Here is a 27,870-nt window from a genome sequence, read left to right on the forward strand (position 1 = left end):
AGCCACCACGTCCAGCTAAATTTTTTTTGTATTTTTAGTAGAGACGGAATTTCACCGTGTTAGCCAGATGGTCCCGATCACCCGACCTCGTGATCCACCCGCCTCGGCCTCCCAAAGTGCTGGGATTACAGGCGTGCGCCACTGTGCCTGGCCAAGTCCTATTTTATAAAGCAAATTTAATTAATAATGTGTGATAAATTTGAATAAGTATCTTTTTAGTATGTATGGAAATGATCACTTGATTTTTATCCTCAGCTGTATTTTAAAATATATTAGTAGATTTCCTAATGTTGAATCGTCTATGCTTCTATGGAATAAATCCCACTTGGATATGATTACTCTTTTTTCTGCTGCTGAATGTTTGCTAATATTTTATTTAGTATTTTGTGTTGATATTCCAAAGTCATATTTGTCTGTGGTTTTCTTTTTGTGTGTGCAATCTTTTCCAATTTTGTGCTCAGTTTGTAAAAATGACTTTGGAGGGAGTTTTGCTTCTGTTTTAAGCCCTGAACCGGTTTAAATACTATTGGAATGATCTCTTCTGTGGTAGACTTCTCCTGCAAACCCATCTGGGACGAGGAATTTTTGTGATATAACTCTGACAACTTTTTCCATTGCTCCTATGGAACTGACTCTTTGGATTTTCTATCTGATCAATAATTCATTTTCTTTAATTTATATTTTTCCAGAAAATAGTCCATTTCATTCAGGCCTTTTATTTCACTTGACTAATGCTCAAAAATGTCATTATTTTAATGTCCTCTATTTCTATGGTTTTCTCTCTTTGTAATTTCTTATTTTTTCTTTCTTCTTTTTCTCTGAATTAGGATAGATAGCAGCTGATATATATTACTAATGTTGAAAGAACAAGCTCTTGAATGTATTTATTATCTCTACTGTTTTTGTTTTGAATTCAATATTTTCTGATTTTCACTTTATTAATTCCTACTCTGTTTTCTTTTAATTTTACTATGTCTTTTTCTGACCCATTAAGTTAATGGTTTAATTTATTTATATTTATTGCTTGTTTCATATAGTATTTAAAATTATTTTTCTGTTTAAGCTGTACACTATCTCATAAATTATAAAAGGTTACATCTTCATAGCTTTTTTCTAGGCATTCTGCAATTTTATATTTTTTCTTTGACCTACAAGTAGCTTAAAAGAAAATATTAAATATCAAAGTAATAAAGTATTTTTGCTTTCTAATTATATAATTACGCTGTAGTTTTGTTGCATGATGATCAAAGAACATTGATGGGGCTATTTTTAATGTATCAAGTGTATTGAGGTTTGCTTTTGTGACCTAATATTCATTCTTCATGTGACTGTTTTTTGACCCTTTGATTAAAAGGTATGTTTTTAATATCTAGGATACAGAACTACACATACACACACATACACATAAAAAATTGGATGTTTATATAGAAAAAACTAATTTGTGTATGTAATTAGATTTATCTCTCTATTATCTTCTTGACATTTTCCACATCTTTTATCTTTTTCTATAAACCTGCTTTATCACAGACTAAAAGCTGTAATTGAAAGTACCCTTCCAATAATGTTTATTTCTCTTGTAGCTCCTGATGTTTGACTATTTGGTGCATAGAAAGTCATAACTATTACATATTTATTGTAAATTGTATCCCATAACATTATAAAGCTTTTGCATATAACATTTTTTGACTGAATTTCCATTCTGACTGAAATTCAGCCTGTTTGTTTGCTTGCTTGTTTATATTTACCTGTTATTTATTTAACCACCATTTTATTTTCAATCTTTCTGAATCACCTGATTATAGATGGGTTTCTTGTATGCCACATGGAGTTGTATTCTGCTCTTTGATCCAGCCTGACTCGTGTTCTTTTAACGAAGAAGTTAGAACATTTACCTTTTTTAAATAGACAGATAAATTGTGTGTATTTATCACATACAGCGTGATGTTCTGAAGTACATTTACAATGTAGAATGGCTAAATCTAGCTAGTTAACAAATACATTGCCTCACATGGGTGTCATTTAATACACAGTCCCCCCTTATTCTCAGGGGATATATTCTAAGACTCCAGTAGATACCTGAAATCACAGATAGTACCAAACCCTATTTGCCATCAACTGGAATATGATTTTCTCTGTTCATGTCTTCCACATGCTATTCTGTGAAATTGTGAGTCCCCTAGCCTAAATTTTCCTGTCAAATTTCCTTATTAGCTCACCATGAGCCCTCTGTCCATGGCCCTTGCATTTTAGTCATGGTTCTCCAGAGAGAAAAAAATCAACTGGATTTGATAGCTCAGAGATATAAATATGGATTAGATAGACAGATAGATAGATAGGAGGGGATTTATTAGGAAAAATGACTCAAATGATTATGGAGTCTGAAAATTTCTATGACAAGCTGTCTGCAAACTGGAGATTCTGAGATGCCAGCAGTGTGGATCAGTCCAAGTGTGAAAACCTCAGAACCACGGGAGCCAATGGGGTAACTCTCAGTCCAAACCCAAAGACCTGAGAATCCAGGGGCCACTGGTGTTAGTCCTGGAGTCCCAAAGCCAAAGAGTCTGGAGTTCTGATGTCCAAGGACTGGAGAACAGTTTCCCTGCTCCGAGAGAGAGAGGAAACCCTTTTCTCTGCATTTTCTGTTCTATCTGGGCCCCCAGCCGATTAGATAATACCCACTCACATTGAGGGCAGGTTTTCCCCACTCAGTCCACTGACTCACATGCCAACCTCCTCTGGAAACACCCTCACGCTCACACACCCAGCAGTTCCCTAGGTGTTCAAGTCAAGTTAACACCTAAAATTAATGAGTAGAGCCCTATTTGAGTTGCACTTCGTGTCCTCTCAGACAGTCTATTCTTTGCATGGTTTCCAGTAACCCACTACCAGAGCAAGAGGGGTCATTTCAAATCATAAGAAAATGAGAGCTTCAATTACCAGAAGTCCTTATGCTAAAAGTGCAGAGACAGCTCTAATGTGGGAAATTTGGCAATATTAATCACTCACTCCTGCTTTCCTGTGGGTCTGATTAGTGAGAATGAGTGGAGCCAAAAGAGGATGAAAATACCATTGCATCTTTATTCACAGCCATGCTGAAGAGGCAAAGATGTCAGGACTCACACCTCCGTCTCAGAACCCGGACTCTAACTTAACCCAGTAGGAGACAGGAGTAGAAGTCGGGATTGAAATCGCTCAGATCTGGATTGTCCTTACCATGAGCTTGCCTTAGGTTAGTACCAATAGTTTGGTGAGGAAGATGCTGGGCACATTTCCATCAATGACCAACTTGTCAGTCTCTTTCAATCTTGCCTGTCCAATTAATCTAACCTTCTCTCATAAAGTGGACCAAGTAAGAAAGCAAAAATACGGGTAGTGTGTATTCACTTGTGAATTGTTCCCTCCTGGCAGGTGGTATTCTATCCCTTTGGTGGATACTGCTAGTTGTCTACACAATAGTCATGTTAGCACCTTCTTCCTTAGCAACAAAATTCTACTTTTTAAGGATGATAATGTTATCAAGTGAAATGCTAAGTTTCTCAGCCTCCTTTGCAGGCAGGGATGGCTAATAACTTTTCAGTAGCAGTCATACATTAAATAGGTGAAGTACGCATTTGCTTATGCTCACTCCTGTGTCTTCCTGCTGCTTGAAATATGGACAAAAATCTAAGAGCTCTAGTGGCCATCTGGAATTCATGATGCATTATTGAGAATGAAATCTCTAGCTAGACAGAAGAGAAAAAGGATAGAGACTGAGTGCTTGATGACTCAGCACTGTCAAATCAGTCCTGGACTGCCCACCTCTGGATGCTGTTTATGTTGGAGGACAATAAACACTTACATGTTTCAGTCACTACAGTCAGACTTTTGTTACCAGCAGCTGAAGTAGTTTGTAAATGATACATGTCTGCTGTGGAAGTGTGAGGGAAGAAAGGGTGCTATGCATCTAAGCTGAGAGTTAACGCTGAGTCAGCCACGGACATCCTCTCATCTGCCTCATGAGTGCAGGGAAACGACCTCCTTTTCCTTCCAAAGATCCACTAGAAGTTCTCCTTGTACTCTCGCTCTTCCTACTTGGAGGGTCACTTACCTGTCTTCTCCCACATGGTTAGAAATGTGAGAGGCAACAGTTTACTCCTCCTGATACTCCAAAATTATGTCATCACTTAATCGTTACATAATTCTGTTTGAACATCAACGTTAGTAATACTTGCGTGTTTCCAATTTACAACTGATTACAGATTCTGACTGTAGCTCAGGGTCAGAGTTATAGATTTGAAAGTCACCATCAAATGCATGGTTGTTGAAGTCACCTGAGTCAGAGAGATGCCTCAGGAAGAGCCCAGAAGAGAAGGACACCAAGAACTGAACCTAGAAGAATCTCAACCTTAAGGATGCTTCCTAAAGAGAAAAAAAGTAGTCTTGCTAGAAATTAAAAAGTCATGATGTGAGGAGATGACAGAGTTGTGGTCTTGTGACAGAAGGACTCACTTTAGGACAGATTTGACATTCAGTTTCAAATTACGTCTCTGTTACTGGAATGCAACAGCCCTCAATCCTGCTTCTATTTGTTTAACACTGTGAGAACAAACAATTCCTTAATGTCAACCCAAAACAATATGCAAGATGATCCATCCTTGGTTTGAGACAGAAGTACAGAACTTCTGAACTTATTTAATGTTGTATTTTCTGTCGGAGCAATAGATGCTCTTATTTGACTGTTACAAGAGCCAAGAAAAGTCTCTCTGAGGTTTTATCATGTCAGCTCCTCAGTCACAAAGGAACTTCTTTCCAAAAGATCCAAGCCAGTGTCTGATTAAGTCAAACATACTTTCACGGCTACTCACCCCAGTGCCAATACAGAGTGAATGCAGGGAAAGTTATTCTTGGACTTTAATGCATTGATTACATAATTGTTCCTTTCGATTCATATCCTATGCCCTGACTTAGTTCTTGTTCCCACTCATTTATACCAATGGTAATTGGGTTTTTTTCTTTATCCATATCAAAGTAGATTTACTTTTATCCTTCCTTATTCTTGATTCTTTTCTAATATCCCAAGACCCCCATGGACCTAGACACAGACAGTCCAATGGAGGGTGGGATTCAGCAAAGCCCAGAGGACTGACCAGCAGTGGTTGAGTAAGGTATTAAATCAATTCCAATAAATGAATTAATATATTTAAGATATCTCAAACAGCGCACAAACACATAGTGCAAGCTCAGTAACTGTTAATTGTCATAATTATTGTAATCAAGGCATAACCCAGGTATCAAAGTTTTTTTCCTCCGAAGATCTTCTTCCTTTAACAGACTTGGAGAAGATAGAGTTTGTCTCACGTCTCCTGTCGGTCAGCCCTGTGCTGCGCGTGCTTCTCCGCCCTTCTCTCAGCTCTCCCTCAGAATGTCTCCTGGCCACAAGCTGGAGCACCAAGCTCTTCATTGTAGAACAGCAGAACCTTTAGCAGAGTAATTCAGAGTGGTCTTTTGCACTCAAAATCCAGATCCCTTCCAGACTTCCTGAGAGTGGGAAGTGTAATATGACTTCTCTTTCTTTCCGATTCTGGATTATTAATTGTAATACACACACACACACGTTGTCGGAACTGTAAAATCTAAATCCACTTTAAAGAATAAGCAATCTTTCTAAAATCCAGTAGTGTGCTCAGTATCTCCAGAGCAAGACAGAGGCCACATTTTACAGATCATGCAAATCTGTGGAGTTCTTCTTTGTTTTTTCTTCAACCTGAGTCTCCAGAGCCTAAGAAATTGGGTCAATTACACAGGATCACTGACCCCTGATTACCAATCCAAGGCCCAGAAGTTTTAAAACTTTGAAATAAAAGATTGGGATTTGATTTATCCTTACACAGCAGAGCATAGAAAATTCTTGCGTGAAGGTTTCTCTTATGTACATACATGTATATGAAAAGGAGGATTTATGATCTTCCTGACCAACCAGCCTCCTGAAGGGCTGGAAGATTATATTAGCATTGGCAACAAGGTACCTACCTTTGATCTTTAATAAATCTGCCCATGTAACTAAAGAGAAAATGCTCCTCAACCTTTATACCATCACCTGCCCCTTGTTCCAGCCAGAAACATTCTTGCTCAGAAAAACTCATTTAGCCTACCAAGAAAAGAATGGAGGGCACGGAGCCTCATCTTACTCATCTCTTGGGCCTAATACAGAGTTCAGTAAACAAAAGGCATTTCTTAGGTGCTAACTCGCATGCAATGAGCCAATTTAAGTGTTGCAAAATAGTATAATCCTAAAGGAGAGTATAGAAAAGAGATTTCCAGTTTTTGAAAGTGGAGAGAAGACCCTCTTTCAGGAGAAAGGTTAAAATTCCACCTATAGATAGAAAGACACTTGAGTATCATGCTTACCGAGAACCAGTTGCCAGTGATACAGAGAGACCCATTAGAAGAGCACTCTCTTCAGGGTTTTGCCCAGGGCAAGTTTAACTTCTTTATTCCTCAAACTGTAGATCAAAGGGTTAAGCATGGGAACCACATTGGTGTAAAAGACTGAGGCAAATCTGCCATGGTTCATAGAGCTGGGAAAAGATGTTGTTAAGTAGGTGAATGCCCCTGACCCAAAAAACAGAGCAACAGCAATTATATGGGAGCTACATGTGCTAAAAGCTTTGGATCTGCCCTCTGCAGAAGGAATACGGAGGATGTTGTAGAGTATCAAAGCATAAGAGATGATGATGCTTAAGCTGGATAGCGTGATGATTACTCCAACAACAATGAAAAATACCAGCTCATTGATATGTGTGCTGGTGCAGGAGAGCTGCAAGAGGGGGAGAACTTTACACAGATAATGGTCAATGACGCTGGAATCACAGAAGCTCAATCTCAGCATGCTTCCAGTGTGGGTCATGGCCCCAGCAAACCCTACCACATATGAGCCAAACATCAGCAGAAAGCAGACCCTTGGGGACATGGAGACCATGTACAGCAGGGGGTTGCAGATGGCCATATAGCAATCATAGGCCATTGATACCAACACATAGCACTCAGAATTGATGAAGAAACAGAAGAAAAATAGCTGAGTCATGCATCCCACATAAGAGATGATACTTCCTGACACAAAGTCATTCAGCATTTTGGGGGTAAACACACAGGAATAACAGAGATCTATAAAGGACAAATTGAAGAGGAAAAAGTACATGGGGGTGTGAAGGCTAGGATTTATCCCAATTAAGGTGATCAAGCCCAAGTTGCCCACCACAGTGAACGCATAGATCCCTAAGAACAGAAGGAAAAGAGAGAGCTGGAGCTCCAGCTGTTCTGATAATCCCACAAGGACAAACTCAGTCACTGAGGAGCTGTTTCTCAGCGTCATTCTCTCCTGGCGAGTTGTCTGGGGAAACAGAGGGCAAAACACAGAGTCATGACAGGCACAAGCATGGCTAAGGGAGGAAGGCTCTAGCAGACCAGCCAGTGTGCAGATGCCCTCTCTTCCGTCCTGCCTTATCTACACAACTGCCCACCCTGAGGTACTGATGTGTCTGTGAGAGTATTTCAGCTCTGCTGGGCCGATCATGAATTCAAGCTAGCATCTCTTACCAAGAATTCTGTCTCTGCTTGAGAGATGAGGAGGGAGACAACACACCTGAATTGGCTGCCCAGGGACTCTCAGAAAGACACCCTGAGAACTAAGAGTACAACCTGGGCCGCTGCCTCAGGTGCTGAGAGACCAGCGCTCTCAAGGTCCCCAGGATGCCCTCCCATTCTCTGCCTCCATCTCCCTACTAGATAGTGGATTTCCATTTGGAGAGAAAGCCAGGCGTTTTCCCTACTGACTCTGCACATCCCCCCAGCCTCCTCAAAGACCCTCCACTCCATCTCACTTCAGGGTCAGCGTTGAGAGCAGAGACAGGATCCGTGCTTCCCAGAGCCCTCGGTTGTGGGTTTCAAAGAGACCACCAGGAAAGACGGGATTCAGACCTTCACCTTCCTTTTCCTGGGCCCCACTCAGTGCTGGGCTGCACGCCGTCTCCTTTTTCATTAGCCAGAAAGAGAAAATGGTGCTGCTTGTGGAGAAAGCACACCACCTTGCGTATTACCTCTTTTGACTCCCTCGGTGCTGAGAATCAGAGCTTTTACAGACCCCAGGCTCTAAGGTGTTCGAGGAATAGACCACGGTTTCTGTTTGTGGATTTTCCCAGATGGTCTCGGCAACTTCAGGAAAGAAAACTAGGGACTCTCATTTTGACCAGAACCCCAGCTGTCATATCGCAGAGGAATTTAAGCTGTTTGACGATCTCAGGGACCTGATTAGACACAGTTTCCCCTGGGAATTTCTCCAAGATCTGTCTCTATAGGGAAGGAATTGCACTTTGTTTACAGCCTGGATAACAGTGCTTACCTAGCATCTTGGGAGTGGGGGTTCCACTCAAACTTTCCCTCTACTCCAGGGATTTCATGTTACTCAGTGCTGAGTTTGGGAACTCATTTTTTCCTTTCTTATTAACTCTCAGAGCCTAAGCCTGAATTTAAGGATGAATAACCCCAACCTTAGCCACCGTCTCCAAATCTTCACAGGGAGCTATGAGAGTAGGACCCCTCAAAAAAAGGTCAGATCAGATCTACAGAGAGTACCTCAGACAAAAGGTTTCTTGGACCATGTGCTGCTCAGAACAGAAATCACACCACCTCCACCACAAACACCACCTACTTGCAGCTCTAATAAGGGCCACAGACAGGCCTTTACTATATATGAAGAGATTAAAATATCACAACACATATGCAAGAAAGCACACACACACACACACACACCCCTACACAGAGTTACTCTCTAGGCATGCAGGCTTAAAGTATAATGGGAGATGGATGTGAGGGTTTAATCCTGCCATTTTTCAGATGACAAAGTTGCTCTCCATATGATCTGCTAGATGAATATTTTAAGAAAAATTCAAAGACATGGGAGCATCTGCATTTGTAAGTTTCACTAAGCTGCCTAAAATAATCCTAGTTGGCCTGGGACGGTCCTGACTTCCACTCATTATCTCTGTATAATTATTAAGAACACACCCGGCCGGGCGCGGTGGCTCAAGCCTGTAATCCCAGCACTTTGGGAGGCCAAGACGGGCGGATCACGAGGTCAGGAGATCGAGACCATCCTGGCTAACCCGGTGAAACTCCGTCTCTACTAAAAAATACAAAAAACCAGCCGGGCGAGGTGGCGGGCGCCTGTAGTCCCAGCTACTCCGGAGGCTGAGGCAGGAGAATGACGGGAACCCGGGAGGCGGAGCTTGCAGTGAGCGGAGATCGTGCCACTGCGCTCCAGGCTGGGTGACAGAGCGAGACTCTGTCTCAAAAAACAAAAAAAGCAGAAGTAGCTTTTCAGGTCCTCTGGCCCCCGATGTCTCCTAAATCCACTGACTTTCGTCCCCTTTTGGACAGTCTCTGTATTTCACCCTCCTTAAGTCCACCTTTCTGGACAACCAGTGTTATCTCTTAAGGAGAACCTGTCTTCAAAAATGGGAAAGGCATTAACTGCAAGCTACTTCTGATTTATACCTAGCCCCAAAATCCTAAAGCAAAGAAGCACAACCCCTAGTTGTCTGCCTAAAATCAGTGAAAAGGAAAAAAAGGGGGGATAGGAATTGCCTAGGTATAAGGAACAAATATTAGTACTTTGTTGTATATCACTGTATGTGGGAACAGTAAATTGGTTGGCAGTGCTTGACAAACTTGGACATATGCATACATTTTGACCCAGTGGCCTACCACTAAGTGTATACTGAATAAAAAAAAGTATGCATGTTTACCTAAAGACATGCCAAGATTTTGCACAGCAGCATCGTCCTTCATAGCCACAAACTGAAATCACCCCATCTGTCAGCCAACCGTAGACTGGATAATAAATGGTAGGATGTTAATAAAATAAAATTCCATATAGCCATGAAAGACAATGACATAGATAAATGTCACAAACCAATAGGGAGTGAAAGGAGCCAAGCACCGAAGAGGGCGTATTTTATGATTTCATTTATATACACTTTAGGAACAAGGAAGCTAATGTATGGTGCTAGAAGTCACACAACACTTCCTCTTGGCTGGGCAGGCAGGGGCTAGTGACTGGAGAAGGATTTGAAGGGTGCTTTAGGGTTGTTGGCAATGTCTGGTTCTGACAGGGGTGCTGGTGACACAGATGTATGCAGTTAGCAAAAACTCATCAAGCTCTATCCTTATGTTACACTTAAATAAAAAGTTTATTTAAAACGTAAGTGGAGAACAAAAAATAAATCATCCTACCAAATTAGTTTAAGACAAAAATTACTCAACAGCTTTGAGCTATAATTCCCCATTTGTAAAATGGATATTTACTGCCCTGGCAACTCAGTATAGTAGAACGTGCAAGAAAAATAACACCGTTTATGTTTCTTTTCCATCTTATGTCACTTAAAATAAAAAAAAAAAAACATTTTTTAGTATAAAGGGAGGAAATCAAGAAAAAAGAGAATTAATGCATATGGAGCAACTACAGAGTGCCTGGCCTTATGCTGGATGTTTTCTGATGTAATATGTTGTTTATAACAACTATACAATGTGTATGTGTGTGGCAGATTGCATTTCCCGAGTATAACTATACCAGTGAACACACACATGCACAGTCACACATGTATACACCTTGCATCCCACATGCTCTTGATATAGTAAGACTGAAACTCCTCCAATCAAAAGATGAGGCCTATATGCCCTAATTTTGCCTCTAGGCAGGGACTTGGGATTTTTCCAATCAATAGAGTATGGTAGAAGTGATGCTATGTGACTTTCAAGGTTAGGTCATAAAAGGGTAGAGCCTCCACCAGGCATGCATTCTCTCTCTATATATATATTCTCTCTCTCTCTCTCCCTCCCTCCCCCTTCTCCCCGTACTTCACATTGATCTCTCTTTTGACATCCCTTAACCTTCAGGAAAGTCATGTCAAAACCCTCTGGCCTTGTCACAAGATAAAATTACATAACTACATGCCATAGGAACTTAACTCTTGTTTATGTCACTTACCCTATAGGAAAATTGCTCTCATTATACAGTACATTATCTCAGTTAAAGTTGCGGTTTCCAAGCACCTACCAAAAATGTTGATTGTGGACTTACTGTACACTATAAGGTAGCAAGTGTGTGATCATTTGTTCAGTGTTGAGGAGCAGGAGCCCCTTAGGACCGACATGCCAGTGAGTGGACACTTGGAAAAACACTAAAGGGAAATAGCCAGGGGACTCACCAGGACAGGTATGGATCACTTGGCCCAATTCTCCCGCATTATCAAGGAAGTCTCCTTCCAGTTCCATATTTGAATAATGTTTTTGAGGTTTACTTTTACGAAGAAAACAAGCATTGCTTTTTAGTACACATAATTCCTTACCCATTGCATTTGCCCATCCTGAATGGCAGTTTATTAGGTATGCAGCAATGGTCTAACAATGGAAGAGAGAATCTTCTGTTCATTAGAGTAGACATCAATTTGTTAATCATCCAACAAGTATTTATTAAAGCTAGTTATTTCCAACAATATTGCAAATACTATTGTATTAGTCAGGGTTCTCTAGTGGGACAGAACTAATGGGATATATATAGAGAGAGGCATTTATTAAGTATTAATTCACATGATCACAAGGTTCCACTATAGGCTGTCTGCAGCCAGAGGAGCAAGGAGAGCTAGTCTGAGTTCCAAAACTGAAGAACTTGGAGTCCAATGTTAGAGGGAAGGAAGCATCCAGCACTGGAGAAAGGTGTAGGCTGGGAGGCTAGGCCAGTCTCTCTTCTACATTATTCTGCCTGCTTATATTCTGATCTTGATGGCAGCTGATTAGACTGTGCCCACCCCAGATTAAGGGTGGGTCTGCCTTTCCCAGCCCACTGACACAAACGATAATCTCCTTTGGCAACACCCTCACAGACACATCCAGGATCAATACTTGGTATCCTTCAATCTAATCAAGTTAACACTCAGTATTAACCATCACAGTTATATTCAGAAAAAGTTCTCAGGATTAAAAAAAAAAAAACAAGAATTCTGGACAAAATATTAAAAACATCTATTTGTTCACATTTGAGCTGCCAAAAACTAAGTAAAAATCTGTGGGAGCAAAAGAGAAGTAACAAAGTAAGACTTCAGAGGGATGCACAAACCCCAGGGCTAGAGTTGGCCTTTGGGGAACTAGCGGATTCCTGGGGAGCAGAATTGGGGTTTAATGAGTTAGCTATGCAGGAGATAAAAAATAAAGCCTGGAACTGTAAGCAGGTTGGAAGTTTGGAACCATGACTGACTCATAATACTGACTTCCCAAAAGAAAAAAAAAAAAAAATCTCAGTGGCTAACTTGGAGAAAAAATGCCCACAGCAGGAGCTGGCCTAGAAATATGACTGACTTGTCGTTGGCTCTAGAATGGCAGAAAAACAGACAAAATAACCTCTGACAATTTCTAATCACCTCTGTGTTTCAAGTAAAAAATTCATATTACAAATATAACAGTAACAAAAAGTTCTTTCTGGAGACTACAACTTAAATCCAGATATGAAATAATTTCCCCAGATAAATATCCAAGGATCATGAGCTTGTAGTGAAAATTACTAAACAAACACAAAATAATCCACCATCAATGAGACTCACCAGGAATGATAAAACACAAATTACATACCTAGCCAAACCTGCAAAATTACTAGCTTATCAGGGACAGAAAACAAAATATATGTATATAATATGTTTTTAAAAATTATAAAAGCAAACAAAGTATAATGAAGGAACCATCAAAACTGAAAGAACCCTCCAAATGTTAAAGAATCAAATAGAATTTTTAGAAATGAAAATATGATGATTAAAATTGGGACCTCTATGAATATGATAGACAGCTTATTGGACACAAGTGAAGAGAAAATAAGTAAACTGGAGGGTAGATCTGAAGAAAGTGTCCAGAAGAATCAACATCAGTGTGGGAGAGACTAAGAATTGGAAATACAATTTAAGATATGTAGAAATAAGAAGTTTCAATGTGTGTGTTTGTATGTGTGTGTATACATAAGCATTTAAAATAATTTAAACCCTGTGTTTTGCTCCAAAAACAAGGCAACAATCAAAACAGACACAACCCCTGAACTTTCAAACATATAATCTAGATGGAGAAAGCTAGAAGAAACAGATACTGACGCATAATTAGAAATACAGTAAGTGTGCCAGGAAGAGGTTATAGAGTTCTATGAAACCATTTAAAATGGGCTCTACGAAGTCTTCAAGGTCAGAGAAGGCCTCCCTAAAGAAGTGAAATTCAGTTTTAAAGCTAAATTTAAGTAGAGATTTAAAAATATATAGCTGTTTGTTTGTGACTGTCCAGCATTGGAATTCCTTCCAAATTGAGGACTCTGCCCCTACGTGAGCCTTGGCTGGAGCAAGGACCCAGCCTGCTTCTGTGAAAGCACCCCAGAGAACATCAGATCTGAACTCAGCCAGTCAGATGTTCCCAGGCAGAACTCTTGAGTTTGGGGTGAGTGACAGAAAAAAAGCCACGAACAATTTATGTTTCATTTTGCAAAATCAAACAAAATCTACCAATGAATAATAAATGTTAGGTACTAGTGGTGCCAGCAGGAACAATCAGTGCAGTCTAACCGCATAGTCGTGTGGTATAATTTGGCTGAGATTCCACCTGTCTAGCTCCAAAAACTAGTTCCCTAGCCTGTTCTAAGATTCTATGAACTACCCCATTTATTGCTAATGAGCTCCCTTCTTTGCTAAAGTTAACCAGAATCAACTGCTGCTTGCAGCTAAGATCTCTGTCTACTAAAATTGGGACTGGTGGTTAAGGGGTCTGTGGGAAGGGAGTAGAGACAGAGAAAGCATCACAGCCTGTGGGGCAATTTTTTTCATCTCCCTATGATCGGGATAGGCACACTCCCCACAATCATCTGCACAGAGGCGTGTAACAAACCCTCCTCAAAGCATGTAACAAACCCTCCTCAAAGTTTTGGTCTATTTTTAATAGACCAAATGATTTTCCCCTTCCAGGAATATGTTTGGATGTGGTTTGGAAAATAAAATAAAAAAGCATCCCAGTTTCCAAAGACTGCTATTCTTCATACTCTTGCAACAAAGTTCTTAAAACCTTTGATTCTTCAATGATTCCTTTTTTTCTAAATAAGCTAAATTATGCTTCTCAGTGGAATGAATATAAGTTTCTTTGCCAGTTAAACAGAAATGCATTTAACGAATTATCTGGCTAGGTTTTTTAATGGAATGTGGACCATATATAAATAAAATAAAATAAAAAGATTATGTTTAATATCTAAGGGAGTTAATGGCTCAATAACTACTTTTATTAATGAAGAATATCTAGTGTATGTTTACATTAGTCAATGTTATGATGGTGTTCTGTTTCTCCATATGCTCTATATTCACTTTATTGGTTTCGAGATCCCTCATAAAATCAATACATGGAATAACATTTTGCACATCTTGTAAAATTTGGAAAATAATTTTGCTCTTAAAACTATTATAGGCTATTATGGAAAGTACATCTTTGATTTTATAACAGGTTATTTTATACTAAATCTTTATTCAGAATATCTCCAGTTATTATATTGTTACTATGGAAATTCACAATCTGCTTTATGACATAGTTTTAGAAATGTATTGCTATCAGTCTTGAATAACAAGTAGAAGGTTACCAGCAGAGAAAATCAGGAAAACATTCTGAGCAAAAGGAACCACAAAAGGAAATGGAAAAGGTTATAAAGGAAAAAAAACACTGCAATTTTTAGGAATTGCCAAGTGACAGAGAACTGAACAGCTGTATACATGGCAAGGAGCGGTTGGAAATTGTGGAACAGGTTAATGATGAGAAATGTAAAAAGAAAATAAAATGTCAGTACCTTCCAAATTCATTATGCTGAAGGGAAAAGTTAAGCCCTGAAAGCTGACTCACTCATGTTAACATGACTGTTTTTCTTCTCTGCTGCATGACTGTCGCTTTGTGTTGAGATGTTATACAGTAACTAAACTCCTTGTTCTTTATTCAAACTAAGCTAAATGACACTGGAAATAGAGACCCTTGTGACTGTTACCTCTTTACAATAACATGTAAAACAACCCCCTTAGAGTGGAACCAATAGTAGTCAATCAAATCTTATATCTGTATGTTAGCCTTTGCATGGAAAGTGTAATCCTGTTCTGCACCTCAGTTTTATTTCTGTATAAATTATCCTTATTTTTCACCGCACCAGGAGCACGGATCACCATTCTTTGGTGTAGCTCTGCTGCCTGGACCATGCCCTCATACTTTCCATTTTAATGGACTCTGCTTAAATTAGATTCTGACCCTTTTGATTATCTTAGGGTGACATAATTAATCATATCCCTTTCTGTCTGAGACTAGAATCAATCAAAAAAATTAAAACAACAGTAACACAGGAAAAAAATGCCAACTTTATTGCTGATAAAGTTAATTGGGAAACCCAGCTTGGATGTGCAATAGGACCTTGTAATTCTCTCAATGCACACTACAGATTAAATTTGTGCATTTAGGTCTAAACTGAGCTGGACAACAGTTGTCTTCACTACAAAGGAGAAAGGTTGAAAATGCAAGAGATTAGTGGGGGCCCTGAGAACATACCTATTCAGCTAGGGGGAAAAAGAAAAGGAAAAGGTCTGTAGGAAGAAGGCTGGGTCACCCTGAACTACAAGTTCATTCTCCCAATTTCTCATCAGTCTTATAAACCACTCCTCTCCCTCAGCAGCTTCCTTATTTACCTTCTGGGACAGAAAGCCCCGCATGCTCTAGAGAATGTAAGGGGCAAAGCATAAAGGAGATCAGAATCACAGTTTGGGCCCAAATCAGTTGTTACCACAATTTGGACTTGACTGTGGCCAATGGTAAGCAAGATGAGAGAGTGCTGACATCACCAGGCTGGCCTTCTGGCTTCTAGAAATAAGACAGATGGGACTGGAGACAAAAAACCTGAACTAGAATGGTGCAAGGGATATGCAGAATTTGACACCTAAGGATAAGAAAGGGAAAGCTACTTTTAGAATTTAGAAAAGGAATTTAGTATCATCAGATGAAATGTCACTGTTACAAAGTTCTTTGCAAAGAAGGAAACTATGTTTTCTATGAGGCAAACAGAAACATTTGTCTTTCTACTGACCTGATAGCTATAAACACAACAAAATAAAAACCATAATTTTGGTATATATATTTAATCATACAGAAAGCTATTTATAACATTTTACACAATGAAAATAAAATTGCAGGTCGGGTGCAGTGGCTAATGCCTATAATCCCAACACTTTCAGAGACCAAAGCAAGAGGATCACTTGAGGTCCAGAGTTCAAGACCAGCCTTGGCAACATAGTGAGACCCCATCTCTACACAAAATTTAAAAGTCAATTACAAAAAAAGAAAATTGCAAAAGGGAACTTAACATGATCACATCTTTGTGTGTGTGTGTATATATGTGTGTGTGTATATATATAGACATGCATATATATATACACACACATATATATATATATACGCATATATAATTTTTGCAAACTGGTCTCTGCCATCACAACTACACAGACATACCCAGAAAAATATACACCAAAATGTTAAAAGTGGTCATATTTAGGTGCCAGGATTGTGGAATTTTTAAAAAATTTTGCTTATTGCTACATATTCCTTATCTCACATAGTCCTACAATAGTAAAACATGGCTTTTGCAAATTTAAGAAAATAATTTTAAAATTAAAAAATACTGCATAATTTCAGTGTTTTAAAGTCTAAGGATTTCTTCAAAGTGTATTTAGCATCTTCTATACCTAGCAGGCATTATCACCTGGCTGAAGTAGGGAATATAACCTCAATAAACATTTTCTAAATACATTATTGCATAATCCATGTAACAGGAGATCAGTAAGTCTCCGATATGTTTATATTACTGATCCTTAATAATAATGACTGAGCTAATGCTCAGTGCATTAAATAACGAGAAAAATCTTTAATGTCTTCATCTTAGCATTTTATTTGACAAATTGTTTCAACTGAGAGTGAATGTAGGGACTTGTTCAGCTCAAAGGCAGCAAGGATTTGGACTTTGTACAAGGTGAAAATATATATGCACCACGCATGCTCCTTCTTGCACACCCAGACTGAGCCTTCTGGAAGGCAGCTAGTGTTGAAAGTGTGGGCGACTCTGGAGTCCTGCAGGCTAAATTCAATTCTTTACTCCACCACTGACTATCTGTGCAATCTTAGGCAAGTACCTTAACTTTTTACAGCCTCGGTTTGCCCATTTATAAAACAGGGACAATTATCTCATGCATTTGTACAGGAGATTAAATGAGAACTTGTATCTAAAGTTCATAAGACAAATAAAGTCTCAAAAATGTTATTATTAGGGTTTGAAAAACTCATGTCCCTTGAATATTAAATTTTTATCTATATGTCCACATTCATTCTCAGATCAGGGTAGTATGGAAAAAAATTTACAAGGGAAGAAGCAGGAAAGGAAGATATTGCAAAATACTACAAGAATGGAAGAAGCAAATGGGACAAGCAGTCATGTCTTTGAGGAGGCCAGACAGAATGGCATTTACAACCAAACTGTGTGGGTAGAAGTCTCAGGGCTTTCTTTCTTCCACCTCAGGCCGATTTTCTTCTCATCCAGTCCCATCAGTGACTAATAGGAACCGGAAGAAGCTGTCATGTGAGGAGGTAAAAAGTGGTAAGAAAAGGGCCACAAGCGACACTTAGGAATCATTGGCTTTGGCCAGAGTATTGGCCCATTCACAGAGACAAGTCCATTATTTGCCCACAGACAGGTGTATTCAGAGGGACAGACATAAAAATTGTATTTTACAGACATGAATGTTCTTCCACTGAATATCTGCTCACAGAATCACATTAAATATAGCTCATCTCCACTACCACTCATTTCTTAGTTGTAAATGCCATCAATCTCTAAACAGTACCAATGCTGGGTGGGGAATGGGCAGCATGAACCTGTTGCCAGACAGTGATAAAGTGGTGCTACATTAAAAGGACACAGAAATCAGTGTGAAGTAGCTCCCACTGGCCACATCAGGGACAAATTGAGCATCAGAGTAAACAATGATGATAATGAATCATAACCAATTAGATAAAATTACAAAACATGAGTCCATAATGACATATATGAACGAACAAACTGATGAGAAGAAACAGTACTTAACAGAATGCCCACTAACAAATAAAGAAGGCCTGATGGAATTAGAAAATCTTCATTTTTCAGGCATTAGAGTAATAATTGATTCAGGCAATAACTGATTATTAATGGATGCTAAAACCAATGTGTGAAAGTTTGAAAAAGAACAAAATACTTGCATAGTCTCAAAATATCTCCCTATAATGTACTGTGAATTGCAAAAGAAAAAGTGCCAATCTTTGCCATAAAAATTACCGAGGAACTTAGTTACAAAAAAACTCTGTATTATCAAATGCCCCAGAAGCAATTCTGGGAAGACATAAAACATACTCATTTGTGATAATTTTTTTTTTAAAGGAAGATTTGTTCTGAGAAAGTAGTATCGTACCCTGCAAAGACAGCAAAAGTGAATCAGGCTATGGTCTTGGTGGCTTTTTTCTAAGTATATTCATCTTTTCAAGGCGAGTGTTCAGGCAAGTATTCTGGGGAAAATGAGAGCTCCATGAGTGAATGATTCATTTTCTCATCATGTAAATTTTTCTTCTATGTGTTACCTCTGGGATATCAGTTTAAATGGAGAGTACAAAATGAATGCTCAATTGTTGGTATTTTATAAAATCCTTCAAAGCCCTATGTTCAATTGAAAAAAGATTTAGAACTTAAGTTACCTATTTTATATTATGCTATACATTTTACCATATAAAGGGGTGGAAAGTTGAGGTTTACAAAACTAAGGGAGGGTCTACTTTCTACTACAGGCACCAGGTGACATGAGTCTAAAGTTGGTGATCTTGAGTGAACAGGAAGAATATGATCAGGGGACCGGGGTGACAGGCATATGTTCATCAATGTGGTGGAAGAAAGGAATGTGTTGCCAGAAGGATGAAAACAGGAAAGCCCCTTTAGTAAGGCAGCTTCTAAAACTGCTAGACACTCCATTCTTGTATCCAATAAATATTTGCTAAATTCCTACTCTATATATGCCAGACACCGTGCTAGGTATGGGGGATATAGCAAAACAGACACTGGTGACCTTGCCTGTACAACACTCAGAGTGTAATTTGTGGTGGGAGTATATATGGAAAAGTAAGAAGGTAACAGTCCCACACTGTCCAGCACTTACTAGGTTATGTGCCGTGTGCTGTGAAAGCACAGAGAAGCGGCACTGAAACCCAAGAGGGAGAAAGGAGGAAGATATTCCAGAAAGAGATCTCGGATTCATACATTACCACAAAGGCCAAGGGTGTCTGCCCTTCCTCTGATTAAACCGGTAACCAGAAATACGGTCAAGCCAAGAAAAAGCCGTTTAAGAAATAAGGCGAGTGTTTATGGAAGGAAATGTAGAAGGAAAAAAGCATTTTCAACCTCGCTCCATGTTTTCTTTATCGATCCACATACCACAAGTAGTTGATGAAATAAAGTAGCAGGAGAAAAGATGTTAAAAGGAGGAGACAATAATATAAACACTACCATCACCAAAACTAAAAGTAACACATCCCTATGAGCAGTGCCCCGACTAGGACAGAACCTGGCCAAGAGTAGATTTTCCGGATGTGCTTATTCTGGTAATGAGAGTGCACACTGAGTTAAACTTTCAAGAAGGATTTTTGCAACCAAATTCAAGAATCGTGTGCAATTCAGTCAGTCTCTGTCCAGGAATATATCCAAAGTATGGGGAAAACCCAAAGAGTTGCTGAATAAGTGTGTTAAACAAGTATTACTTATAATTTGGAAAAATGGAAATAACCTAATGTACAGTAGTAGAAAATTGTTAATTACATATAATACATCCATATGATGGAATTTCGTGCAGTCATGAAAATTGAATTGGAGGCAATAGATCAGAACAAACAAATTCTTGCTGTGGGCTGTGTCTCTCTTGGGGTGTACACTTTTGCAGCCAGAGCTAAAGCTCCCTTGTTTTCACATCATTACTTTCTCTCCCCCACTTTTTTCCAAACCGCAACCCTTCATATACATTTTTAGGCTTTCCTCTCTGTTTATTTATCTTAGTAACAAACCCTAATTCATTCCTCTTCTAATTAATTTTCATAGTGGGTATACTTCAAAGCAGGTTGTCATGACTTTGGAAACAAATCAAAAAATTGTGTGTATGTATGTGCAGGCACACACAACTTGTGCATGCAGTGACTACGTAAAAATATACAGCTAACAGGCAACTATGATAACCCCTAGAAAAGAAGAGGACTGGATGACAAGAAAACTGAAGTAAAAGGAGGCTTCTTTTCACTGATTATTATTTGGTACTAATTTTAAATTAGTGCCAAGACATAAACATTGTCTTAGTCTGTTCAGCCCACTATAACAAAACTACACACCAGGTGGCTTTTAAACAACAGGAATTTATTTCTCATGTCTCCAGAGGCTGAGAAGTCCAAGATTAAGGCAGCAGCAGATTCCGTGTCTGGTAAGAGCCCACTTTCTGCCTCCTAGACAGAGCCTTCTTGTTTTGTTCTTACATGGTAGAAGAGGTGGGGGAGGTCTCTCTCAGGCTTTTTTCTTTTTTGTGTGTGTGCTGGGATTATAGGTGTGAGCCACCACGCCTAGCCTCAGGCCTCTTTTATAAGGTCACTAACCTCATTCATGAGGGCCCCACCCTCATTACCTAATCACCTCCCAAAGACCCCACCTCCTTTCAACATCCGTCATTTCAAAATCTGAATTTGAGGGGACACATGTGTTCAGCCTGTAGCAAATGTATGATCTGGTCAATATATAAATAAACACATCTTGTAAATGGAAAGTAGAAATAATCTGATAGAATATGATCATTTTCATATAAGCAAGCATAGGTCCAGAAAAATGAAGCAATTGTGCCAAGGTCACATAATAAATTAGTGCAAGCGCTGATATGAAAAGGAAAAGGATCTGGCAGGGATAGAAACAAATTTACCGAGAATCTGGCATTTAATTATCTTAATACCTCTGAGAAAAACGTTTTTAAAGATGAAGAAATTGATGCTCAGCGACATCATGTAATGCTTAAGGTAACACAGCTGGTGAGGAGAAGCTCAGGTTCAAATTTGATTCTACCATCCAGTTCTCTGGGCTCTGCTCTTCTTGAGTCTTTATGCTGCTCTGCCCCTGTCAATCTCATAGCCAGCTAAATTCTGTGTTGTTTATCTAGTCCATGCTGTCCAAGACTCAATCCTCTCATTCTTTTGAATTCACCCTTATTAATCTGCACCATCACAAAGAGCAATACTATACATCCATCCAAACTTTACTCTTTCTAAATAGAAGAGAATCTTCCTAAACGGAGACTCATAAGTCAACACATTTTCACAGCATTTCACATGTCGTTGTTTTACAAAGAAATCTACTATTTATAATCTTGTTAAACCGAAAAGCAGCTCTGCCTTCCTTTATACAGTGCCATTAGGCTGTGGGCTTACAAACCTGAGCCATATCATTTCTCCCACCCTTTATTGGAAGGTACAGCAGTCAGGGTTTCTGCAAAAATCAGATGATCCACACAAAAACAGTAATTGAAAATACAACAGAGAAACTATTTGCATTTGTTTAAGCAAAAGTGGTTGGGAGAAACCACAAAGGGATGGTCAAGCTCTCTGGGTTAGCAACAGCAAGGAGACATTATCACTCCTTGGCATGAAGAGACAAGGGAGGGAGCAGTTATTATAATCCAGTAAGAAACGGGGCATTCAGTTACTGCCACTGTAGCCCAGCTGGGAGGAAGTCAGGGAAATAAATATCATAATATCACACTCCTACCTTTTGATGTCCTCTGCTGATGTTGCTATTGGTCTAACCCAACTGAAACCAGAGGGCAAGGAGACCGGTTAGGGAATATCTCCCAGGATTCGGCATGAGGCGCCCAGGGGCAGAAAGTTGATCTGTGAAACCATGCAAAAAAATACCCCACATGGTTTCTGCTGCATGCAGCATTATACCACTTGGTGGTCATTCCCTCCACTGACTGACTGCTGTGTGGGTCTCACCTGACTACTGACTTGTAACACAAGGTTCTCTGTGGTTCTGAAATATTCTCCAGATCCATAACTGACCACCTGAGGCTGTGGATTTCTCCATCTTGAGGTTTTTTGTTGTTGTTATTGTTTTGTTTTGTTTTGTTTTTAGATGGAGTCTTGCTCAGTTGCCCCAGGCTGGAGTGCAGTGACATGATCTTGGCTGGCTGCAACCTCCACCTCCTGGGTTCAAGAGACTTTCCTCCCTCAGCCTGCTGTGTAGCTGAGATTACATGCATGAGCCACTGTACCTGGTCCCTACCTTGACTTTTGAAAACAGGGAAATGATTGTATGTGATTGTATGTGAAATAATTCCCAAATTCTGTTCTTCGTAATCTTGACATTTTCTATAAGTTCTTCCACCCAGCATCACTAAAACCCTTCAAGTCCAAGTCCCTGAAGCTCCACTCCACTGTCTTAAGAGGTATTATGCATGCTGCTTTCTGGGTCCTAACACACTTCCCCTGCACCTTCTGTAAAATGCTTCGAGAATTTCCCTGGTCATTTGGCCAAGGCCATCTCAACAAAAAATTCTATAGACTCCCTACCTACTTGCAAAAGTGTGACATTTAAAGTTAGCCTTTGAAAAGTTGCACATAATTTCTGAAGACAGAATCAGATTTTAACATCCTAGGCCAGCTCACATTCGAAATGAAATCTTCCAGAGGCTGAGGGAGGAAGAAAGTGAGCCATAATGAAAAGCAGCCAGTACTGGAAATAAAGAGCCTGGATTTTAGTCACGGTTCCACTGCTGAGCAGCTGAGCGACCTCGGGGAAGGTATCTAAGCCTGAGTCTCTCCTCAGAAATAGCAACTGAGTGAAATGATCTTCAAGACTTGCTCTGTGAGTATTCAATGCTCTTAAGAATATTTCTAAATTGGCCGGGTGCGGTGGCTCAAGCCTGTAATCCCAGCACTTTGGGAGGCCGAGACGGGCGGATCAAACGAGGCCAGAGATCGAGACCATCCCTGGCTAACCCGGTGAAACCCCGTCTCTACTAAAAAAATATAAAAAACTAGCCGGGCGAGGTGGCGGCCGCCTGTAGTCCCAGCTACTCGGGAGGCCTGAGGGCAGGTAAATGGCGTGAACCCGGGAGGCGGAGCTTGCAGTGAGCGAGATCTGGGCCACTGCACTCCAGCACCGGGGGGGTGGACAGAGCGGACTCTGGTCTCAAAAAAAAAAAAAAAAAAAAAAAAAAAAAAAAAAAAAGAAATATTTCTAAATTAAAGAACCCTTAAAATGGGGATGATGAACCTGTTTGAGGAAAATTTCTATTTCTTCCATGTAACCAATGGCATCCAAATCACTTGTGGGAGAAACAGTGTTTCTTTCCTGAGCATTGCCCTTTTCTCAGGAGAATGCATTTTTGTTCAAGATTTTCTTTAGAGCAACTTTGACGTCCTTATTCCTCAGACTATAAATTAATGGGTTGAGCATGGGCACCACTGTGGTATAGAACAGGGAAGACACCTTGCCCTGGTTCATAGGTAAAATAGAAGAGGGTTTGAGATACATGAATGCTCCTGACCCAAAGAACAGAGAAACTGCAATTATGTGGGAGCTGCAGGTGCTGAAGGCTTTAGACCTGCCCTCCGTGGAACGAATGTGGAGGATGCTGGAGAGAATGAGAGCATAGGAAATGAAGATGGTGAATGTGGGCACACCAATATCGATGCCCACAACAACAAACACTACCAGCTCATTCACATAGGTGCTGGTGCAAGCACGCTCGAGAAGGGGAAGGATGTCACACATGTAGTGGTTGACAAGGTTATTGGCACAGAAGGTCACACCCATCATGCAGGCTGTGTGGGCCATGGCCCCAGCAAACCCCATCCCATAGACACCCAGCAAAAGGAGCAAACACACCTGGGGAGACATGGTGACCGTGTACAACAGTGGGTTACAGATGGCCACATAGCGGTCATACGCCATCGCGGACAGGATGAAGGACTCAGAGACAACAAAGAAAAGAAAGAAGAAGAGCTGAGTCATACACCCAGCGTAGGAGATGCTGTTCTTCTTCGAGACAAAACTCATCAGCATTTTGGGAGTGATAACACTGGAATAGCAGAAATCTATGAAGGACAAGTTATAGAGGAAGAAGTACATAGGGGTGTGCAGGTGAGAGTTGAGCCCTATCAGAGTTATCAAGCCCACATTCCCCACCACAGTGACCACATAGAAGCCTAGAAACAGGAAGAAGAGGGGGATCTGGACTCCCGGTTGGTCGGTTAAGCCTGCGAGGATAAACTCTGTCAGGAAGGAGGAATTCTCGGCAGTCATTTTCATTTACGGCATTCTGTGGGGACAAGGGAAAAAGTTATTTAGAGGGAGAGAGAGACCACTGCTGCCCTCCCAGTCACCCTTCTTTCCTTCTTGAGAATAGGAGGCACACAGAGAGATTTTGAACTTCAGCAGAGGGCGCTTTGCTGCGGCTCCCTCTGGAGTACGCCCCCCTCCATGGCCAGGGCAGGTGCTGCCGGGAAGGCCTCCCGTCTTTACTTTGATCCCTTTGTTGCGTCCTTTCAACTCCAGTTTCTACTTAAGTTTACAGACACTGGGACCAGTCTCCAGGAAGAGACCTCTCAGAGGCCGGATCCAGTCCACCTGTGCCTGGAGACTTAGGGTTAGGGTCATCCCGGACAGAGCAGAAGGGTGGGGTGGTCTTTCCCAGGACTTTAGTACCTGACACTGGGGACTCAGGAAAAGTTCGGACTGCTCATCCAGATTCAGCCACTCATCCTCTTCAGCCCAGAGCTTCAGTGATGTACCTTTTGGTCCAGCTCTTATCTTCACTTGTTCAGACAGATTGGCTGCGGAGATATCGCAGATGAAAGACTAAGCACCAGCCCGCTACGCCCTATCCTGATGGCAGCACTGGAGCCTCGGCTGCCTCAGAACTCTTTCTGAGCTACAGAACATGGCATCCGATGAGGCTGTGCCCTGAGGCCTTTCTCTAGCTTGCAGAAAGGTGACAGCATCCTTACCATTATCAGTGACAGCCGATGACAGGAGACTGAGCAGTTTTATTTTGAGTTTGGAGATCTGGGGAACTGATTAGAAGTAGAACAGCAGAAGCTCACCTGGGATCACAGCCTGAAATATAACAAAGTTGTGCTCATACCCTTGATAATATTTTAATGGGCTTTTAGAAACATGCAAATATTTGCTCAATTAACATTTACTCGGAAATACACAAAGCATTGTGCAAAAACAATAATTTACCATTTATTGCGCACTTAATGTATACCCAATGCTTTTTTCATCCTAGCATTATGCACTGACCTTAGCATGCCAGGATCCAATACCATTTTTCATATAATTCTTCACTTTAATTCTACCCCAAATTCTATGAGCTGGGTTTTATCACCCTCATTTTAGAGATGAAGTAACTCCCTAAATGTTAAATTACAAGGCCATATTATAACTAGGTCCATCTTACTCCAGATTTGGTGTTCTTAATAACTGAGTTTAATACCTCCCTGTAGAAGATAATGAAGTATGTAAAGACCAGTTCTTGCCTTCAAGGCTCTGACCATGTCTTGAAAAAGACGCTAGAACACACATAACTAAGCAAAAGCATGTGATAACATCCAGAAAAGGCAAAAACAAAATGCTAGGCCACTCTGGTGGAAGACATTCAACCTATCACTTATATTTCAGTTCACTGCTGAGCTGCACAACACCCAGTCCAGAAGACAAACCAACCTGTATTTTCTTGGAATTTGAGCTTTACAGTAAAAATCAATCTCCATTGGTTAAGAAGAGTTTTTTTCCAAAATTGCTAACTTGTTGGGGCTCCCCTAGATGGCCCCTGTCCTCTATCGTTGCTCTTTCCAGTCTTATTTTCATCTTTCCTCAGGCTCCCATCGCCTCATCGTGAGCCTGAAGGCCTTGTAGTTTGACTCGCCTTCTTCCCACGGGATATTTGCTTTCTTGTTTTGCTTGCTTTGCTCTTTGCATAACTCCCCTCTCTCATTACAAAAGTCATCCCTTCTGTATCCCAGCCTGTCAGAGCCTTGCCTGAGCTCAGTGACAGCTAATTATCATTCTTGGAGCCCCATACATTTGAATCAATATTTAAAAATCATCTGATCCTGTGGTTCATAAACCTGGCTGTGCAATTGAATTAGATAACTCTATGCTTATTAAAAGTATGGATCCTGCTGCCCCAGGCCAGACATCATAAATTAGCATCTCAAGGCATGGGGTTTTATAACTTGTATTTCTCACCCTGTTGATCTGGGTATTTAGACAGGTTTGGGGTTCTCTGGCCTAATCCTCTACCCTATGTTTTCTAGGCAGGAAAATTGAAGTCCACCAGTCAGAGTTGGTTGGTGGTGGAGTCCAGAATAAAACTTCAGTCTCCAATCTTTCCAGTTACATTGTCTGGAAGAAATTCACCTGGCCTTTAGTTTGGCTGGAATGTAGAGTACAGGAAGGATATAGTTGTGTATCAACCCTGGAATAGCATCCCAGGTTCCTACTGTGGAGAGACTTGAATGTCATGACAGAAATTATGTATGCAATGTGAATCCATGGAACATATTGAATATGAGAGTGACATGGTCAGAGTTATGGGGAGGGAGACCAATTAGTCTATTGGGCTATTGGGTGTTGATGACTTGATGCCATGTTCCCCCCAAGTGCTATGTTTAATGTGTAATTCAGACACAATGCCTCAGCTCAAAGCACCAGCAATAAGATAAAGGATGAATTTTCAAAACAAGTAACCGGTAAATGGAGCAAAAGGCCTTTCTAAGCTTTTTAGCACATTATGAATCACATAAGGCTGGCCCTGGCTGTGTTGTTCTCTGCTTACTATCCTGAATATTTTCACCAGGCCTGAGTTCAGGTCCTATCACCAAGCTCTCTGTGTTGCACATGTTTTATGCCTCATTTTATATTACTCAGCCTATCTTTTGGGCTTCTGCTGTTGCTGTGGCAGTGAGCTGCATCCAGCTATAGCCCAATAACAATATTTCTTGGCTGCACTACGTATCCCCTCCTTTCAGCCCTGCGATATCTCTGCCACCACAAAGTGGAATGTTTGAGAATCCATTCAGCCATTCTGGTGCACGTGCTGACCTGTAAGCGTGAAGGAATTAACACCCCTGGGAGCCAGTGGGTAAATGTCTCCCTTTTCTGTATCTCCAGTGGTTCTTTCTTCTTAGTACATCAAAAGACCTCAGAGGAACTAATCCTAAATTCCCCATTAAGGTAACATATAACAGAACGTTTTATTGGTTTTCCATACTTCCCTGTTTTTCTCCCTCTCTTCCCTGGGATGACCTCTAAAAATAAGCTATCTGCAAGCATGGCCTTGTCCCCAGCACAGCTGTTTGTGGAAATCCCAGCTAAGGTACTCCTAAAACAGTATTTGGAGCAGGTTTCAACAAAATGTTCCTTACTCCACCTGGGAAGAAGTATCCTCACCCAAGGCTCTTTGATTCCAGGACAAGAAACTAAATATGAATCACTAAATTCATCAAGGAACTGAAATTATTCAGCCTATGTTACGGAGAATTTTTATGTCTTGAGCATGACCTATCAAAATGCCTAAATGCCAGAAGGAGTAATCTTAAATAATTATCGGCTCACACCTTAACAGGGATTAGCCACGACAAATCCTGTGGTACTTTGTTCTTAGATCTCTTGCAGCTCTACTCACAATGTATTACTGT

At 40.4% G+C, this 27,870-nt stretch overlaps 2 protein-coding genes across 2 annotated transcripts; both read right to left on the bottom strand.

Moving 5' to 3' along the window:
• Positions 1 to 6,389: 6,389 nt before the first annotated feature.
• Positions 6,390 to 7,367, bottom strand: LOC108516378 (olfactory receptor 8B4). Its single transcript, XM_017853811.1, has one exon. The coding sequence runs from the start codon at positions 7,349 to 7,351 to the stop codon at positions 6,422 to 6,424; it is 930 nt and encodes a 309-aa protein (XP_017709300.1). The 5' UTR covers positions 7,352 to 7,367; the 3' UTR covers positions 6,390 to 6,421.
• A 16,148-nt stretch (positions 7,368 to 23,515) lies between these two features.
• On the bottom strand, positions 23,516 to 24,895 carry LOC108516373 (olfactory receptor 8B8). The gene is made up of 2 exons (XM_017853804.1): positions 24,872 to 24,895; positions 23,516 to 24,485 (listed from the first exon to the last, which is right to left on the bottom strand). Exon 2 carries the CDS (start codon positions 24,473 to 24,475, stop codon positions 23,534 to 23,536), a length of 942 nt encoding a protein of 313 aa, XP_017709293.1. The 5' UTR covers positions 24,476 to 24,485; positions 24,872 to 24,895; the 3' UTR covers positions 23,516 to 23,533.
• Positions 24,896 to 27,870: the final 2,975 nt, after the last annotated feature.

The sequence above is a fragment of the Rhinopithecus bieti genome, unplaced genomic scaffold, assembly GCF_001698545.2.
Source record: "Rhinopithecus bieti isolate Rb0 unplaced genomic scaffold, ASM169854v2 scaffold_37463, whole genome shotgun sequence".
Lineage (NCBI taxonomy): Eukaryota > Metazoa > Chordata > Mammalia > Primates > Cercopithecidae > Rhinopithecus > Rhinopithecus bieti.